This window comes from Lemur catta, chromosome 1, assembly GCF_020740605.2.
Source record: "Lemur catta isolate mLemCat1 chromosome 1, mLemCat1.pri, whole genome shotgun sequence".
Classification (NCBI taxonomy): domain Eukaryota; kingdom Metazoa; phylum Chordata; class Mammalia; order Primates; family Lemuridae; genus Lemur; species Lemur catta.
Window position 1 is genome coordinate 278,930,722 of NC_059128.1, and position 20,759 is coordinate 278,951,480.

Genomic DNA, 20,759 nt, shown 5'->3' on the forward strand with positions numbered 1-20,759 from the left:
ATGTATCTGTTAAGTTGTATACTTTCACATTAACTTCTCCTGTCCTTTGTGCTACAATTATTGTTTTGCTTTTATTTGTTTATTGCATATGCAATAAACTCTACAGTATGTTGTCATTTTTGCTTTAAACAATCAAATTGTCTTTTTTTAATTTTTTATTTTCTTGAGACAGGGTCTCACTCTGTCACCTGGGCTAGAGTTCAGTGGCATCATCATAGTGCACTGCAGCCTCAAGCTCCTGGACTCAAACAATCCTCCTGCCTCAGCCTTCTAAGTAGCTGGGACTACAGGCATGCACCACTATGCTCAGCTAATTTTTCTAATTTTTTGTAGAGACAAGGTCTCGGTCTTGCTTAGGCTGGTCTCTAACTCCCGGCCTCAAGTAATCCTCTCACTTCAGCCTCCCAAAGTGCTAGGATTACAGGCACAAGCCACCGTGCCTGGCCTCAAATTGTCTTTTAAAAATATTAATAAAAATATCTTTCATATTTATCTATATACTTGCCGGTTCTAGTGTTCTTTATTTCTTCCTGTAGATCTCAGTTTTTATGTGGAATCATTTTCCTTCTGTGAACATTTTTTTGAGTGCAGGTCTGCTGTTGACAAATTCTTTCACTTTCATTTGTCTGAAAGAGTATGTTGCCTTCATTTTTGGAAAGGATGTTTTCACTGGATATAGAATTTTAGCTTAAAGGTCTTTTTCTTCCATCATTTTAAAGATGTTTTATTTTCTTCGGGTGGTGCTCATGGTTTCTGATGAGACATCAGTGGTTCCCCTGTATGTACAGAGAGGTTTTTTTGTCCTCCCTGGCTACTTTTACAAGTTCTTTCTTCATTGTTGGTTTTCAGCAGTTTGGTTCAATGCCTCAGTGTGAGTTTTGTGTGGTTTTTTTCCCCCATTTTTTGTACTTGTTTTCATTTTGGTTAATTTATATTGCTTTGTTTTTACATTCATTGATGTTTTCTTCTGCAATGTCTAATCCATTAGGTCTATTCAGTGAATTTTTCATTTTAATTATTTTTTATTTCTAGAATTTTCATTTGGTTCTTTTGGATAAGAGTCTATTTCTCTCAAGATTTACTTTTTCCCTTTATTTTGTCCATGTTTTCCTTTATATTTTAAAACATTTACAGTGGCTGTATTTTTTCTGCTAACTTCATTATTTCCATCATTTCTGAGTCAAAACATGGATTTTGTTCCTCCTGAATACAGGTCACGTTTTCTTGCTTCTCAGCATACATAGTGAATTTGGATTTAAGAATGCTAGGTTCTTGAGCATCTGGATTTTTTTTTTTTTTGAGGCAGAGTCCCACTCTGTCACTCTGGCTACAGTGCCGTGGTGTCAGCCTAGCTCACAGCAACCTCAAACTCCTGGGCTCGGTCAATCCTTCTGCCTCAGCCTCCCAAGTAGCTGGGACTACAGGCATGCGCCATCATGCCCAGCTAATTTTTTCTGTATATTTTTAGTTGTCCAGCTAATTTCTTTCTGGTTTTTTTTTTTTTTTTTTTGTAGAGACGAGGTCTCACTCTTGCTCAGGCTTGGTTTTGAACTCCTGAGCTCAAATGATCTGCCCGCCTTGGCCTCCCAGAGTGCTAGGATTTCAGGTGTGAGCCACTGCGCCCTGCCAAGCATCTGGATTTTGTTGTCCTCTTTAGAGAGTGTTGAATTTTGTCCTCGTAGGCTGTTAATTTACTTGTGGACCATCTTGATCCTTTGAGGTTTGTTTCAATCTCTGTTAGGACAGGACCATCCTTTATAAAAGGGCTAGGTTAGCCCTAAACTTAAAGGGTAGATTTTCTGGAGTCTCCATTGAATGAATATCACACTTCCACTTCTGACCATTTTTTAGAGTACCTGGTACCAGACTACCTCACTCATCATAAACAACTATAAAACTGTTCAAACATATGAAACAACTGTTTTCAAACACTGCACAACAGGGCAGCGTAGAACTGTGAGAAAAAAGCGCCAGTCTTGGTGAGCCCCACAATCACCATGGCTTTCTATCTGGAAGCAACTTCCAGAGTATCTCAGTTTCTATGTGGAATCATTTTCCTTCTGTGAACATTTTTTTGAGTGCAGGTCTGCTGTTGACAAATTCTTTTACTTTCATTTGTCTGAAAGAGTATGTTTATCGTGATTTCTCCAGTGCAGCTGTTTGGAACACTTAATGTATTTCAGTCCTGTGTGAGTCCTAGTAATAGTTCTGCTCACAGCTCCCTGGTAGTTGTTTTTGGCCTGTTAGGTTAGGGTTAGGGGCAAAAGGGTTAGGGTTATGGACCTTTTTTCAGCACTTGTGTAGCTTAGCATTTGGCCAAAGAGTCGAGGAGATCCCTATAAATAGATTAATGTAGCTCCTCCTCTGCATAATTCCTTCCTTTCTGCTACCTACCGCACAAATTCCAGCCAACCCAGTAGCCTTGAACTCTTACCTCTTTCCTCAGTGCAGTCAGACTGCTGTGTTCTTTTTGGGCTCCCCCTCCCTATGTTACACTATACTCTGGAAGTTGCTTCCAGATAGAAAGCCATGGTGATTGTGGGGCTCACCGAGACTGGTTTTTTTTTCACAGTTCTACGCTGCCTGTTTTGCAGTGTTTGAAAACAGTTGTTTCATATGTTTGAACAGTTTTATAGTTGTTTATGATGAGTTAGGTAGTCTGGTACCAGGTACTCTAAAAAATGGTCAGAAGTGGAAGTGTGATAGATATTACAGGCTTTTACAGATGTGTTTATATGCATATCCCATTGTTAAAACAATTTAATATACAGATTTAATTAATGTTTCATGCTGAAAAACCTGAGCTTCCATTTAGGTATTATATGAGTAATTTCCTCATGTGTCTAGACAGTTGAATATGCTGTTTTGACTAGTAGATTAAGACAAGTTTGTATGTGTGTGTGTGATATTTACACATCCTGTAGTGACATATATTGGCCACTAGAGGGTAATAAGAAATCAGTTCATTTGTCCTTATCATTGGATGGCTATTACTAGGTAGTCCTTATCATTAGACTCTTTGCACAGTCACAGTCATTGCATAGTTTCACTTCAATATATATTTATTTAGCACCTACCGTGGAGTCAGGCACTGCACTGTGTGCTTGGGATATAAAAATGAGTAAGAGAAAATTGTTTAAGCATTAGCTCTAGCCTGTGCTATAAGACTGGTCTTTATTTCTGACTCATGAGCCCCTCATTTTTAAAATATTTCTTCCATCCTTACCCTCCTTAAGCTCCCCCCTCTCTTTCTCAACTTTTTCTTCACCATCTAAATATTCCTGATGAATTCAGTCCATTCTTTCATTGAACAAATATTTATTGAATGTAGACCATGTGCCAGGCACTGTTCTTGGTGCTAATGATAAAATGGTGAGCAAAACTTAACCCATGGACTTAATTCACTCACCCTCCTAATCATGTACCTTTATTTCCAACCATTGTTAAAAGTGCAATTGGCTATTCCTTTACCATTTTGTCTTCTTCATTTTGGATGTGTCTTGTTGCTAAGGACCTTGCAGGTTTCTTCCCCCATAAGATTTGCCACCTCCCTCATTTCTTAGAGGATTTTGTCTCAGAACCTCATCCTTATAGGAGTTTTCCACATTTGGATGCTGTAGTTTAAATTAACTTGAATTATTTCCATTTATTTTTTGTTCTTTAATATTGCTTTTTCATTTAACCATTTCTCTTTAAAATCTAATGTCAATTAATACTGTCAAAGGAATGATCCCATATCTACACATTAGTAACGAAGAAATTCAACTTTGCAAAGTATTATAGTATACCTTCAGACTTAAAGTGGAGCTGCATGTGGGTATTATATCAGAGATTAATGGCTGTTAAAACTTGCTTTTACTCAGGTTCTTCTCCCAGGCTTTTTGTATTCGATATTTCCTCTGTGTCAACCACTGTCTTTTTGAGTCTTTTTTCGAGTCCCAGTCTCTGAGGTCAGTTTATGAAATGTTTCTTTGTAGAATCAGTGCTAATCTGTACTAGTAATACGGTCTCTAGTTTGTTGCTAGAATATGGTAACTTGATTGGAGTGAGCAAGTTATATCATTGTTTTTAGTAAAATATTTAACAACAAAACTTTTTTGTTTGTTTTTTGAGACAGAGTCTCACTCTGTTGCCCAGGCTAGAGTGCCATGGTGTCAGCCTAGCTCACAGCAACCTCAAACTCCTGGGCTCAAGCAATCCTACGTGCCTCAGCCTCCTGAGTAGCTGGGACTACAGGCATGCGCCACATTGCCTGGCTAATTTTTTCTATATATATTTTTAGTTGTCCATATAATTTCTTTCCATTTTTAGTAGAGACGGGGGTCTTGCTCTTGCTCAGGCTGGTCTTGAACTCCTGAACTCAAATGTTCTACCTGGCTCGGCCTCCCAGAGTACCAGGATTACAGGTGTGAGCCACTGTGCCCGACCCAACAACAAAACTTTCAGGAGCTTTAAAAAAGTTCTAGAAACATGCTGATGGTAAAAATGATCGATATAGGTCAGAAGTATATAAAAATGCAAATAGAACCCTGCATGCATACTTTTCTCCAACTTTTCACATTATTTGGCAGCAATTAAAAATATTTTGAAATAACACTCCAAATAATGATTTTAAAGATAGCTTTGAATTTAATATTTTAAGTTCATCATTAAATTATAACATCTGATGTTACAATATGTGTTGTGATACATTCTTAGGCTAAAATATTATTAAACCTAATTTTTAATTGAGTTGAATAAAGATTATATAATATAGTAGGTATTAGGTTGAACCATATGAAATTGCTGTTTTGAATTTCATATGATTCCAACTAGTAATTTATTACCATCATCTCTGTTATAGGATGAACAGAGTCCTTTCTTTCATTAACATTTGAATTAAAAGGGAAGATAGAAACTTTAGAAAGAATAAAAATACAGTGGTTTGCTCAATTATAAAATCAGGTTGACTAGAAATACCCATATTAGTTTGTTCCCCTGGAACCTTATCATAGGAAAGGAATGAATGAATGCATAACTTAAATACTTTTTGGCCTGTTGGAGGAAATTAAACTCCTAAGTTTTATATTCTGGATTTTATACATAGCAGTTGAGCTAAGAAAGGAGATGATGAGCATGGGCTGAGCATAACTATATATATATATATATATATATATATATAGTGTATATATATAGTATATATATATTGTATACACACACACCCACACATATATATACATATATGCATTATAGTTACTACACCCCACCCCACCCCTGGGATAGAGGCTTAATCCTTCACTTCACTAAATAACAGGGAATGTTACTAACTAGTTATGATAGGTGGTATCATAAATAGCTGGAAAAAGTCTGAGAAGTGAAAAACATAAAATTATTTCTTGCTAATTCACATTCAGATTACCCACAGCACATTTTAAAACGGACAGTAGATTCTTTGTCACCTAGCATACCACCCTTTTAAATGGGAATATGTGTTAGTATAAAACAACAATGACAATACTGTAACTAGGAAGGGAACTCTATTGAGGGGGGGAGAAAGCCCTCCTAGTATATTGTGTATTTAGACTATAGTTGATTTTTGGATTATCTGCTACTTATATTAGTTGGAGAACAGCTTTCTTTTATTAAGGTGAACAATTAAATTGTCTTATAGATGCTGTTCAAAGCAGAATTGGCATCATCTGGTGGCTTGTTAGAAATGTAGACTCTCAGGCTGTACCTTAGGTCTGCTGAATCAGAATCTGCATTTTTTGTTGTTGTTGTTTTTGAGACAGTGTCTCACTCTGTCGCCAAAACTGGAGCGCAGTGGTATGATCACAGCTCATTGCAACCTCAACTCCTAGCCTCAAGTGATCCTCCTGGCCTCATCCTAGAATCTGCATTATTAAACAAGATTCAAAGACAACTCATAAGCACATTAAAGTTTGAGAAGTGCTATTATATATCATGAGTGGCCTTGTCACTACATGGTGCCTGTGTAGCTCCTCAGTAAGTGCTTGTTGAATTTAATGCATGTAATTGACTGAATCTAGATTCAGAAAATGAAACAAGTATTTCAGGGGGGTACTTATAACAATAATAATTAAGGAGTTACCCACTTCTTTTTTAATTCTTTGAAAGCTATCTGGATATCAGAATTATCTCTTCTTTGAGATGTATCCTTGAGTCTGATTCCATCCATGCTGGGTGGTCAGTTGGATGTCTTGTGAATTGTGTGTGTGTGTATGTATATGTATGTATGAACACAAAAATCAACAATAGTATATAAGTTAAGGGGGTAATTAGAATTTGATGAGTCAGTGATGCATATTGTAATATATAAGGTAACTAAAAAATAAAAATATGAGAGGATGTAAAAAGTTTAATCCAGCAAAAGGTAAGAAAGGGACATAAAACAGTTGGAACAAATGGAAAGGTTAGTGTTCATACATGAGTAAAACCCAACCACATACTGTTTACAAGAGACAAACCTAAAATAACAAGGAAACAGATTGAGAATAAAAAGATGAGCAAAAGACATACCACACAAAAATTGATGAAGAGAAAGCTTGGTGTAGCCATGCTATTACCAGACAAGGAAAGAGCCATTACTGGAAAATAAAGAGGACAGTTTACAACGATAAAAGGTTTTACTTATCAAGAAGGTGTAGCAACTCTAAATTTGTATAATCCAATAACATGTCTTAAGTGGGGTTTTTAATAATACTTCTTGGTAACTGATAGGATAAGATGAGAGCAGAAATTTTAAAAATGCCTGTAAATTAACAAACTTTTGATGAGTCTGATCACAAAGAAAGAGAAGACCTCATTAACCAATCTAGAGGCGAAGGGGTTATCACTACAATTATACCTACATTGAAAAGCGTATACGAGGATATTATAAGAACTTGATGTCAATACATTTGAAGTTTAGATGAAGTAGACATACTGTTAGAAAAATATAACTCACCAAAGCAGGCACACCAGGAAATATGAAATATGAATAGTCCTATAAAAGAAACTTGATCTTTAATTGAAAAAGCTACTCACAAAGAAAACTCCAGGTTCAGAGGTTTCACCAGTGAATCTACCACAAAAAGGTAATCATGACCAAATTGCATTCCAGGAATGCAAAGTTTAACTTTTCAAAAATCAATCAGTGTCATTCACCACATTAACAGAGAAAATGAGAAAAATCATGCCATTCCAGTAGATGTAGAAAAAGCGTTTAATATAATTCAGCATCCATCCATGAGAAACAGGGTCTTAGAAAACTAGCACTAGAAAGGAATTGCATTAATCAGATAATGGTAGCTATTAAAAACCTACAGCAACCATAATATTGGAGAAATGTTGAAAGCTCCGTGGAATGTGTATCTCCTCTTCTAACCATCATACTACTGGAGGTCTCAGCAAGTGGAATAAGGCATAGGAAAGAATAAGGATTGGGAAAGAACAAATAAAACTGTTCAAGTGCTCAGTAGCCACATGTGGCTATTTGCTACTTGAATGCAGGTAAATCCATCATTGCAGAAAATTCCGTTGGGCAGCACCATTCTATAGTGACAATGCAATTTCAGTCCAGATGTCAACATGAGTTTGTTTGGTGGATTTGATGGGCTGATTCTGATATTCATATGGAATTGAAAAGGGCTAAGAATAGCCAAAAGTTTCTTGAAGAAGAACAGAATTCTCTACTAGATAATAAAACTTTTAAAGCTGTTGTAATTTAGATAGTGTCTGGTTCTTGAACAAAAAGATCTAGGTAGGTAAGAACACAGTAGGGAGTCCAAAAATAGATCCAAGAATATGTGGGCATGTGATTTATGATAAAGGTAGCATTGCAGAGCAGTGGAGAATGTTTGTGTTTTTATTTTTTGAGACGGGGTCTTGCTAGGTTACCCTGGCTGGATTTTTAACTCCTGGACTCAGACTACCCTCCTGCCTCAGCCTCCTGAGTAGCGGGGACTACAGGTGTTTGCCACTGCACCTGGCTGTTTTTAATTATTGGTTCTGGGTCAGTTGGGTCTCCATGTAGGGGGGAAATGAAATTTGATTGCTACCTCACACACAGAAATCAAATCCAATGGATTGCCCATCTAGATGTGAAAGGTAAAACCTAACTTTCGGAAGATAACAGAATTTCCTTATGACTTTGGTGTAAGTAAAATTCTTGGACACCAAAAGTACAGTACTAATTCTAAAGATGGTAAGTTGATAAAATTAAGAACTTGTATTTATCAAAGAACACCATTAAGAGAATGACAAGCCACTTATACCAATAAGGGGCTTATATCCAGAATATGTTAAAAAGTGTCATAAAAATTTATTAGAAAAAGATTTACAATTCAGTAGGAAAAAATGGAAAAGCAACCTGAATGTACATTTCATAGTAATGTCCAAGTATCAAATACACATGAAAAGATGCTCCTAGTCACCAGGATAATGCAAATTAAAACTACAGTTGAGTACCACTGCACACTTACCATAATAAGTGAAATTAGAAAGGCTAATGATTCCAAGGGTTAGTGAAGGAGTGGAGCTGTGGGAATTTTCATAAACTGCTAGTGGAAAAATAGATTGATTGGAAAAAGTGTCTCTGTGTATACTAAAAGGTGCATAACAAGAATCTTATGAGTGGCAGTATTCATAATAGCCCCAAACTGGAAATAATGGAGGTGTCAATCAAAAATGGAATGGATAAACAAATCGTCATATGTTCATGTAATGGGATATTATAAAGCAGTGATAGTGAACAAACTACAGCTTATAGGCATAACATTAGGGGAACAAACCCATTTATATAAAACTAAAACAAATCTGGTTTTGGAGGTCAGGATAGTAGTAACTTTTGGGGAAAAGGAAGGGGCGGTATTACTTAGGAAGGGTCCTAGAGTGGTGTGCTGGATTTCTGGGATGCTTGCCTTTTTTTTTTTTCCTGTCACAGATTCATTTCATGCTAATGGTTTAAGTGGTATGCTAATGAGTTTTGCACTCTTCTATAATATTGCATTAAACAAATCTGAACATGGTGTATAATGAAGACATTGATAATAGAAACAGAAGCTTACATTTTAAAAAGTGCTTGTGTGTAAGTTTCCATTCTGCATGCCTATTTGTGATATCTCATTTAAACTTCTTAACATGGCATACAGTTAGCATAGTTATCTCTGCTTCATAGATGGGGAAACTAAGACCTAGAGTCATTAAGCAATTTCTCATTCACAGCCTTAGCCTTTTTATTGTTTCTAAGAGCTCTTTATATATCGTAAGGACCTCAGCCCTTTTCATTTATATTTGTATTCCTTCCTAGTTTTTTGTTTTTAACATAAAATTTGGAGGCCTTCTTTCTCTCCATTGTTTGAATTTAGGAATTTTTTGCTGTTACAAACTGTGCCAGGGTAAACATGGTTGGCATCTTGGTGCTCACCATCAAATACTGCCTTAGGATAAAATTCCTGGAAGTTTTCTAACAAACAGTAAAGTGAACAAAGTTGCTCCACATAATTGAATTGAATAAATGTATTTTTCACTATGAGTAATGAAATGTTTAGCAAAGTTACCCCGTCTATGATCGTGAGTACACCATCCTTTTACTTACTTAGCAAATACTTATTAATCATGTAGAATGGATCAGTTAAGGACCTCACACTGTAGTGGAGAGAGAAGCTAAGGTCTGAAAGCAATGCTAAGGGCGAGTGATATTCAAATTCAAGTTGGGGTAGATGACTTGAGATTTGCATTTTAGAAAAGTCACTTTAGCCATTTTATTGAAGAAACACGGAGTTGCAAGTAGACATCTCTTATATTTTCCTGGATAGAGCTGGAACCCATTCTACTAAGTGAAGTATCCCAAGAATGGAAAAACAAGCACTGCATATACTCACGATCAAATTGGTTTCACTGATCATCACCTAAGAAAGAGCACATTTAGGAATAACATTAATCGGGTGTCGGGCAGATGTGGGGGGAGGGGGTGGGATGGGTGTTTACATACATAATGAGTGTGATGCACACCATCTAGGGGATGGACACGCTTGAAGCTCTGACTGGGGAGGGGAGAGGGCAAAGGCAATATACGTAACCTTAAACTTTTGTACCCCCATAATATGCTGAAATAAAAAAGAAAGCTATTAGGGATCTGTTTTGGTAATCTTAAGTGAGAAATGTTGTAATGGAATGAAAAGAAGAGATGGTATTTGAGTGTTCTAAAGGAGATGGAATCGGCAAGATTGGGCAGCTGTTTTCACCAGGTGGGCCATGGGGGGAAAGAACTGTAACATGACCCCCAGAGTTTTGATTCTGGTTGACTGGGTAGAAAGTGGTATCATTCACTGTGGTAGAAAATAGAAATGGAGCTTGTTTGGGTGGAATAAAGTTTTGTTACCTCCAATTTGCAGAGTCTGGAGCATTCAGGTAGAGATTGTGTGCTCCACAAGGACGGGCACTAGCCCACTATCCTTTACTGTGTGTTACAGCACATTCACTGTACAGTACTGTACAGTAATTACAGATAATATCAGGCCATTTGTTAATTGCCACAGCTGTTCCAGGTACATGTGTTAAAGCACTTAATGTTGACAACAACCTTTTCAGGTGGATATTAATAGCATTATCAGGAAATTAGGTGTGGAAGGCCATACAACCAGTAAGTGGTGAAGCTGTAATTTCAAGCCCTGGCAGCCTGGCTGAGAGTCTGTGCTCTTCACTGTTGGGCCACAGCTATTATGTGTCTTAAAAATAGTAGGCTTCAGAAAAAGTATTCTGGTGTTGAACAGAATGGTCTATTGTATGGTGGGAGTTAGCTGATTCATTCAGGAGGACAAGCACAAATATTCTGAGTCTGGAATTTGTTGACCAGGGTTTTGTGCTTTACCTTTCGGCTTTAGTCTGTGATTACAAATTTGGCTGAATATAAGAAGAAAAGTCTTTTTTACTCTTTCCCTTTTTCTTTTTTTTTTTTTTTCTTAAAGTAAGAATTGCCTTTTATTAGACACTAATACTTATGGACCAAAGTGTTAATTTTTCATTCCTACTATGGATAATCATGATCATGGCCCCAGCCTACCTTGGGATAATTATTGACTGTTCTTTCTTTGTGGTGAGCTTGTCAGGTTTAAGTTCTCTTATGACTGTTGTTGGAAAGATCCAAAGGAATCCAACAACCTTGGGTTGAGAAGTTTAGTTCTGTGTTGTGTGTGGTTTTCCTGTTTTTATGCTCAGCGTTTGATTACCTGTGTCAGTGGAGAGCACCATTAAGGCAGATCTTTCAACTGGTTTGGGAGATGCTGCAAATATTGTCTGCCATATCCCTGGCAGGTGCAAGGCAGCATCTCAGCAGTGTGTTTGAGTTGGTTTGAAGAGCTGAGCCATTGAAGAAGCCTCTCTTGAGAATTCAGAGATTACTTCTGTAACTCATGTTTTGGTTCTCAACTGATGAAAATCTCATGTGTGAAAATAAATGTTAAATGTTGTTGCTTTACAAAAAGATTTTTGTAAGATTTTCTCAATAGATTTATATTAGGTTATTAAGTATGGAATGTTCAGTTTCCTCAAGTACTAAGTTTGACAGTTGATATCTGACATTTATTATTATTTTTTTATTGTGAAGGTACATCCTCATTCTTTCAAACACATGTTTGGGCTCATGATTATCTTTCAGACTTTTTTTAGAGCAATTTTTATGACACCATGGATAAGTCAAAAATTCATGTTGTTTTCTAATATGAGTTCCATCGAGGAACCAGTGTAGCACAGACAGCTCAAAATATCAATGAAATGTTTGGGAAGGATGTGGCTAATGAACACACAGTTCATCGATGGTTTGACAAGTTCCATTCTGATTATTTTAATCTTAAATGAGCCACACGGGTGACCTGAGACCGGGGGTGAATAATGATGAGATGAAAGCTGTGGTGGAAGCGAACCTACTCGTGAATTAGCAGCAAGGTTTGGCATTACTATTCCAACAATATTGGACCATTTGAAACAAATGGGCAAGGTAAAGAAGCTGGACAGATGGGTTCCGCATGAATTAAACTAGCGACTAGCGTCAGAAAAGAAATCATCTTGAAGCTTGCCTTTCTTTACTGTCACAACATAAAGGTGAACCATTTCTACACTATATTGTTATGTGTGATGAAAACTTGATTCTTTTTGATAATTGCAAGCGTTTGGGACAAATGGTTGGATAAAGATGAAGTGCTGAAACATAGTCCAAAACTAAATATTCATTAAAAAAAACTAATGGTGTCTGTCTGGTGGTCCAGTGCTGATATTATCCACTACAGCTTCATGAAACCTGGTCAGTTGATTACAGTAGATGTCTACTGCAACCAATTGGATGAAATGATGAGGATGTTTGCGATTAAGCAGCCGAGATTGGTCAATAGAGACAGGCCAATCCTCTTGCAAGACCAGAAGTTGCAAAAAACAAGGCTGCTCAAACTACAGAGGCTGGACTTGGAAACTCTCTGTCATCGACCATATTCCCAACTTGTACCAACTGACTACGTCCAGGCTTTAGACCACTTCTTGCAAAGAAAAATATTCAGTTCTCAACAAGCTGTGTGGAAAACACCTTTCACAATTTCATTGCCCCACTCTCTCCAGGCTTCTTTGCTGCAGGCATAAGCAGGCTACCCTTAAGATGGCAAAACTGTATTAATAGTTTGGGCACATACTTTGATTAATTGCACTGCTTCTTGTTTGAGATATAATATGTTAGAATTTTGATTTGAAATTGGACATTTCATATTTAATGACCTAATATTAATTTTAATCACTTAAGCGTTGTGTTGAGTGACATATACCTGTTTATAGTTATAAAGGTTTTTAATATATTGAACATCCTAAAATCCTTATTTAAAGAACCATTAGATATGTCAGATGATGTAAACATTAGGGTATGAGTACTTCCTTTAAACCTCACTTATCTACTCGTAGGAGGAGAGACTTCAGCATGCAAACCTTCATCTGTTCGGCTTGCACCGTCATTTTCATTCCATGCTGCTGGCCTTCAGATGGCTGGACAGATGCCCCATTCACATCAGTACAGTGACCGTCGCCAGCCAAACATAAGTGACCAACAGGTTTCTGCCTTATCGTATTCTGACCAGATTCAGCAACCTCTAACCAACCAGGTAAGTTTGTGGAGTATCAGAAATGATTTTTGGAATAGTAATTTATTCCTTAAAAATGTTGGGATATTAGATAGGCAAAATGGTTTCATGGTTTTCAGTTTTACATGTTACATGGGATTCTGGATTGACAAAACATGATGTTAAGAAGTTTGCGTTAAAAAGTTTTTTTGGTTTTTTTTTTTTCTTTTTACTTGATATTTCACTTAGTTAGAAAACACTCATAAACATAGCCACAGTCTCTTATTCTAGAATAGAAAGGAAAAAGTTATTTCTGAAGAATATTAGTTAAAGGAACTTAACTTATGGAAAGGTGGTTAAGTAAAAAAAAATGTGTTACAGGAACACAAATCAGAATCCAATACAGCAAACTTGCAGAACCAACTTTATGCTGTTATAAACTACTTTACTACACATTTATAAAAGTAAATATAAAACTCTTTAAAATTAAAAAGAAATGTATGCAAATTAACTATGCTATTCATTCTAATATTCGGACTAGAGATTCATCAATTTTCCATAAAGCTAATGGTGTAAAGATAATGAATACTGAAATCTCTTGAGAGAGAGACACACAGACACGTATGTATTTTTAATATCTTCCTGAATTAACTACATCTACTACATTGATTTTTGGTTTGGGAAGAATTTTTGTCAGCTGTAGTTGTGAGATAAAGTTCTTTTCCCACTGGTATTGGATGTTTGATGAGCACTGAAAATGGCTGCTCTTCCCTTTAGGGCTTAGGAATTTAGTTTGCCTCTGTTTTGTTTAGGTCTTTTAGTATATCAAGTGAGGATAAAAAGTTGGGAAATTTGGAAGTATTTCTTTTCCTGGATTGTTTGAAGGAATTGTATTTTCTGTAATTCAATAATATGTGATTTTAATGAACAAGTGGCTGCAGTTAAGTGTCATCATTATTAGCAGGTGTCTTTGTATATATTATTGAATAATAAGATCTGGGTAGTAGTTAAGCCAGCATTACATTTATATATAACATGTGAATAACATTCACAGTTAAATAGTTAATAAGATGAATTATGGCAGGACCTAAAAATTTTTTTGTGCAGTGAATTGATTGAGAATTGAGTTCCGTGTTTGAGAATTGGAGCAGTTGAACAGAATGTTCAAGTTTGGGAAGTGTGTAACTGTGTAACAGAAGAAAGTTCTGTGGAAGTCCAATAAGTAATAATAGCACCATGATCCGTTTGCACTTTGGAAAAACCAAGTGTGTTGGATTACTTTTCTCACATGTTCAAAAGCAGCCTGTTAGGCAGGGTGCTATTGTTCATGTTTTCCAGCTGAAGGGACTGAGTTCCTGTTTGTGACTTCTCCGTGTGTGTGTGTGTGGGGGGGGGGGGGGGGGGGGTCCAGTCCTGAGCTCCTGTTTGTGACTTCTCCATGTGTGTGTGTGCAGTAGCAGTAGACTGTGGGGTCTAGTCCAGGCTTCTTTCTTCTTGGATATGTTTCTTTAAAGTCTAACCTTCTTGGATATGTTTCTTTAAAGTCTAACCTTCTTGGATATGTTTCTTTAAAGTCTAACCTCTGGCATCTATGGAGAGCTAGATTGTGACTTCTCCGTGTGTGTGTGTGCAGTAGACTGTGGGGTCTAGTCCAGGCTTCTTTCTTCTTGGATATGTTTCTTTAAAGTCTAACCTCTGGCATCTATGGAGAGCTAGAAAAAATTCTAGTCCTAGTTATTTTTATGGTAATATTATTTTAGTAGGTAATTTAGTTAGCAAAGTACCTCATTTTATATGCAACTGACATCTTGTTTGTCTTTGGATCACTTAAATAAAGAGGTATTTCACTTAGTATTTCCATTTTAAGCTATAAAATGGTTTTAAAGATTTATATGATACAAAAAGACTATTTTTAAGTAATAATACTCAGCCAAAAATTTCTGACCAAATAAAGGCAGTCATATCAGAAGATGTCTTTTTGGTAACTGAAGTGTAAACCGGGCTGGTGTGGCATGGTTTACGAGCATATGACATGGACTCAAGGTCATGGCTCACGATCTGGTCATAGGACTTGAGTCAGGTCACTTGGACCCTTCATGTCTGTTCCTTGAGTATAAAATTGGGACCTTAGACTAGACCCCCTAGTACCTTCTAGCTATAAACTTCCGTAATTTCATCATTTGATTTCCATTGTTTCTGGTTAATCATCTCATCAAATGTCTTTTAAATAAGGTTTATTGTACAAGTAAATTGAAATGAACTAACTTTAACATTTTATTTCTAGTAGTTTGTTTTATATGAGTATGTTTGGTACAAGTTTAAAAACAGTTTCGTTCAAAAGATAGACGTAGGAAATGAGAAATGTAGTAAAAGTAAGTGTAGAAGAGTTATGATGGATGTTTGGAAGTCTCTATGGACTATTCTAGTTTTCACAGTACTTTTTGTAGGTCTTCAGCTGTACCAGTACCCTGGATATGTGTTATGTATGCTATTCCGTTTTATTAATAGTTCTCAAAATAGCAAGAAAGGCCACTGCAATGGCTCATGCTTGCAATACTAGCATTTTGGGAGGCCAAGGTCGGGGGAATGCCTGAGGCTAGGAGTTCAAGACCAGCCTGGGCAATATAGCAAGTCTCCTGTCTCCACAAAAAATAAAAATTAAAAAAAAAGTAGCCAGGTGCAGTGGCACGCACCTGTAGTCCTAGAGACTTGAGAGGCTGACTGGGATGATCGGAGCCTGGGAATTGTAGGCTGCAGTGAGCTATGATTGTGCTGCTGCACTCCAGCCTACGAAACACAGTGAGACCTTGTCTCTCAGGAAAAAAAAAGTGCAAGAAAGGCAGAATGCAGTGTTTCTAATGCTTCGTTATATGTGAAAATATTAGGTAAATATAAATCAAATGAATGAAATAGGTATTATTATACTAGAGAATAATTTTTGAGTAAAATCCTAGAGTTTACACTGTCAAATCTTTTCAGGATAAAAAGTTAACTGTTTTATTATAGCTCTTATAACTCATCTAAGCAATATAGATTTTTTTATCTGGGTGAAGAAAAAGGGCTAGCTCCCAATGCCAGATAGCCGAGGGAGCAGAATGACATCTCATCAACTTTCATTTTTGTAGATTACAAACCACCCCTCCCCACCTTGCTGCAAAAGGGGTAATACCTACAGCTAGGTGGGCTCCTGGGTCCTCTGAACACCATGAACTTAATTTTCAGCTGCAGAAAGGGAGGAAGGGAGCTCACTACATTACTGTACATTCGCTTGGCATTGTGACTATAAGAAGCAGAAAGTACAGAAAGCATCAGATGCTTAGGGATGGCCTTGAGTCTTAGTACAGATGTGTAACTAGGTATTTGGAAAAATTATTTTCTAATTCTGGATTTGTACATATTGGCAGCACAATTTTGTAAAACAGAAAATTGGATTAACTGACAAATCACAATGAAAGCAGAGTGAATGTTACTTACTTTGTAGAAATTAGTTTTTTCCATGTATTTTGATATCTCTGTACAAGGTGCTCTTTGAATCACTGAAATGTAGTCTAGTCTGAGGCTAATTTTTTGTGGACAGAATGCATCTGTTTATGGATATAGATGCCTTGAAATAGTAACCCTCTGTTACCAAAGGAGATAAGAAAAATAAAGTACTAAGAATTAGCTAATTGACTTGGCCTTGGTAGGCAGAGTTTGACCAGTTGTGGAAAATGTTAGCAGTATTGTGAAGTGTTAAGCACACGCCACACACTCACAAATGTGATCATGTAACTCAAAATCATGTTTACATTCAGTTTTTCTTGATTGTGTGATTTTGGTGTCTTGAGTGAGCACATGGAGGGTCACTGATTCTTTTTTCAGATGTTTGAAATACCAGTGGAATTGTAAACAGGCAGGTTAAAAACTTAGATATTCTGGTTTTTTTCATAACTACTTTTAAATTCATATGTTTATTTTATGCATGCTTCAATTACTTTGCCCAAGAAATAGCCTAAAAATGACTTAACTAAGAGGGTAGAGTAGAAGCCTGAAATTGGAAATTGGCAAGGTGCTCCTGGCATATGTCATTGTGAAGAGCACAGGGTTCAGCACAGACTGCCTCAGCTCTCACCTTAGCTGTGTTCCTCCCTGGCTCCAGAACCTTGGTCAAGTTAACACTGGAGACTCAGGTTTCTCCTGTCTAAAATGATGGCAGGAATAGTACTTGTTCTCTTGAGATTGTTGAAAGGATTACATGAGAGACATGTGAAAAACAATGCATGCTATAAAAATATAGTGTTTAATAAATAACTGCTACTATTGTTATTTTATTATTAATTACTCAAGTTATTCAGTTGGTTCTACCAATAGTTAGACTTCTTATCAGCTTTTATTCTAGTGGGAATGAAACATTTCACTGATTCAGATTTTGTGAAACCTTACCTTTAGGCTTCACCAGTCCAGGAAAGGGCTTGTGAGTAAATTACCTGCATAAAACAATGCTAGAGACTTAAAAAAAAGAAAACACATTAAGGGAAAGCTCTTTTCATTTGTTCGTAAAAAAGAATTAACATGTTTATTACCAATATTATCCATTAAGTCCCCAAGGAGTGGTATAGGAATATTCTGGGTCTGGTGTGGTAGGTCATGCGTATAATCCTAACACTTTGGGAAGCCAAGGCAGGAGGATTGCTTGAGCTCAGGAGTTCGAGACCAACTGTCTCTACTAAAAATAGAAAAAGTTTAGCTGGGTGTGGTGGCATGCACGTGTTGTAGTACAAGCCGCTCGGGAGGCTGAGGCAGGAGGATTGCTTGAGCCCAGGAGTTTGAGGTTGCAGTGAGCTATGTTGCCACTTCACTCGACTTGGGGCAACTGAGCGAGACTCTTTCTCCAAAAAAGAAAAAAGAAAAGAAAAGAAAATATTCTGTGAATTTAGCTCTGCCTACTGTTTATATTTAGAAAAATAAAGCAATATATATTTGAAAAATCAATTCAGATTGTTTTATTAATTCCAATGATTTTTTTCAGAGAAATAGGTATAATCACTGAGAGGTTTTTTCCCCCTTAAACTTTAAGGAGAAGAGCTTGAGAAAAGATAATATTGATTTAGTATTCAGTGAATTTACCATCTAACAACTTTTAGAGTTTCAGTATACATGCATAGGAAACTAATAATAATATTGGTTTATGAGAAAGTGCACCCAGGTAAATGCTATGGGATAGTGATTATTTTCTGTCCTGGCCACTGTTACAACCCCTCCCTTCCTCTTTTTGTTAGTGTGGATTAGGGTTAACAATTGTACCAAAACTGTGAGCATTTTTGTGAGGTCTTGGTATGATGTGTTTACCATCAGTCTACTCTCAGATTGACCCAAGTGTCCTTTGAGAGGGATTGCATCAGGGTCTTCCGGCTGAGTAGATTTTACCAGTACAAATGTCCATAAGAGCAAGGGAGGAACACAAGGATGGGCCAGTGGTAATGACTGTAGGTCATTACCTTGATGTAATTAATTAGTTTTGAGGATCTGTTGATTGCAAGAAGTCCCATTCAGAACCCTTTTACTGAGGCATGACACTTGGTGGAAGAATAAGGCTGGAACAGCAGTCCAGGTTCATTGATATGCTAGTTGTAGCAGTCATAGGTATGTGTATTGAAGTTCATGCCCCTCCTCTATGCCCAATCATTATTGGAGTGGAAACAGTGTGGCCACAGTTGAACCCCTCACTGCCTATTGGATGATGAAGAACCATGATTTAGGATTGTGGAATGGGAATGTGAGGGCAAGACTGGGGGGTATTACTGTGGGTGGCATGTTTTACTTCATTGTATTAAAGAAATAAGTGCCGATTTTAGCCTTGCTTAGGGGGCAGATACTTGTCAGAGGGCAGGGCCTGGTGGTGTTGGGAGCTGAACTTCTTCAGCACCCATTAGTTAGAGGGAATGGGGCTCTGCTGCCAGTGTACTTTTTGGTGCCAGCTGGGTCTTGAAATCCTGTTTTAGGAAGCTGAAAGTTGCCTCCAGTGGCTGGGTTTATCTTTGTCTGTGTGTTGTGGACCAGGTCAGGTTCTAGGAATAATTCAGAAGAAATTTTTCTTTAGGCTAATTGTATAATAGGGGGAAGCTCTCTTGGGCAGCATCGTGTGTGTCTCCTGGATCCAGGGGTATGTCTGTATTTCCACTGTTTAAATTTCCCAGCCTTGGGCAGCTGGGCATATTGCTTTCTAATTTCATTTATTTGTTCCAGTGGTTGTCTTCATTGGAATGCAGATGAAAGAGATAACTTGGAGAGAGAATGTATACTCTTCTAATGTAGATGTCTTTTTTAAAAATAGATAATATGCAAGTTACAGAAGAGGGAAATATCAGAGCAGTATAGTTAAAGTGCTAGTCTTTTCTGTCTATTTAAGGTGATGCCTGATATTGTCATGTTACAGAGGCGGATGCCCCAAACCTTCCGTGACCCTGCAACTGCTCCCCTGAGAAAACTTTCTGTTGACTTGATCAAAACATACAAGCATATTAATGAGGTAAGACTTGATTTGTTATAATAACATCTATCTTGTAATATGTCGGGAGAAAAGTTATTTTGTGACGTATTTAAACATCTTAAACTCCCCCCCAATGATTGTCATATTGGTGATTATTATGAATAAGTTAATGATTTAGAGATAATATAATTACAACTATGTAAAAGAAAAGATACATTAGTAAGGACTACAAAGTATAAAGGTAATTGGGGATAACTCCTTTTTTTGTTATTTAATATGCTGAGTTATTTTTATAATGACTCTTACCCAAAATAAGAAAGAGGGGGAATGACTCTTTATGTATATGTTAGAATTTTGCTTAAATTTTTTATATATCTGTTTCTTCCTTTGCTGTGGGTGTCAGGAAGCTCTAAGATGTATTTAATACCCAGCTTTACATGCATTTGGCCTAGTTTATTTGATCTATCTATATTTCTGTGATTTTATTGTCTTTTAAAATTTTATGTGTGTTCTTTTATCTATATCTTTTCATGGTAAGCTATCCAAAAATTTTTTTTGGTGGAAATAAATAAGATAAAAAATATACACAGTGCTTCAAATTAATTGTCTTATAACTTGGCACTTTGACACTAAAACTGATTTTTCTGGTGTCTTGGACTTTTGGGTTGATTGTCATTTGCTTCTGGCCTCAACTTCCACTCCATGATGAATTATTAAATGAGCTTTTCCGGAAAAGAGTGGAAGAGCCCATGCTTTCTTTTCTCTTCCAATGGGAGCCCTGTATCCTTTCACATTAGAGCCTCACCCTCTGCTAGCTTTAGAGCTACTTAACTCAAAAGATGTTCTTAGGTACATGTGAATCTTATAGCAGTTCAACATTTAATGCCAGTGTCATTATATTACTGTGGGAGTGTGGCAAAATAAAATTACAATGAACTCAATGAGAAACATTTCTGAGTTAGATTCTGTACCCTTATGTATTATAAAAGATGTTCCAGAATAGCTTGTGATTATCTGAAAATGTCAGATGAATTGTTGCAGTGTATTAATATCAATTTGTCACTATCTGAAAATTGTTATTAACAAAGCTATATTAAAACTGGTTAACAATAGCTTTGTTGAAACTTGTTTTTAAATGTCTTGCCACCTTGTAAACTAGATTTTTTCTGATGTTATTCTATGCAGTGTAATACATAGTTTCCTCAAAGTTAATT

At 36.7% G+C, this 20,759-nt stretch overlaps 1 protein-coding gene across 1 annotated transcript in view; it reads left to right on the forward strand.

Moving 5' to 3' along the window:
- DYRK1A (dual specificity tyrosine phosphorylation regulated kinase 1A) overlaps positions 1 to 20,759 on the forward strand; it is a 119,398-nt gene that overhangs the window by 86,462 nt on the left and 12,177 nt on the right. The window contains exons 3-4 of the mRNA XM_045525750.1: positions 12,922 to 13,118; positions 19,465 to 19,598. Coding sequence (XP_045381706.1) covers positions 12,922 to 13,118; positions 19,465 to 19,598 — 331 coding nt within the window. The remainder of the gene's footprint in view (positions 1 to 12,921; positions 13,119 to 19,464; positions 19,599 to 20,759) is intronic.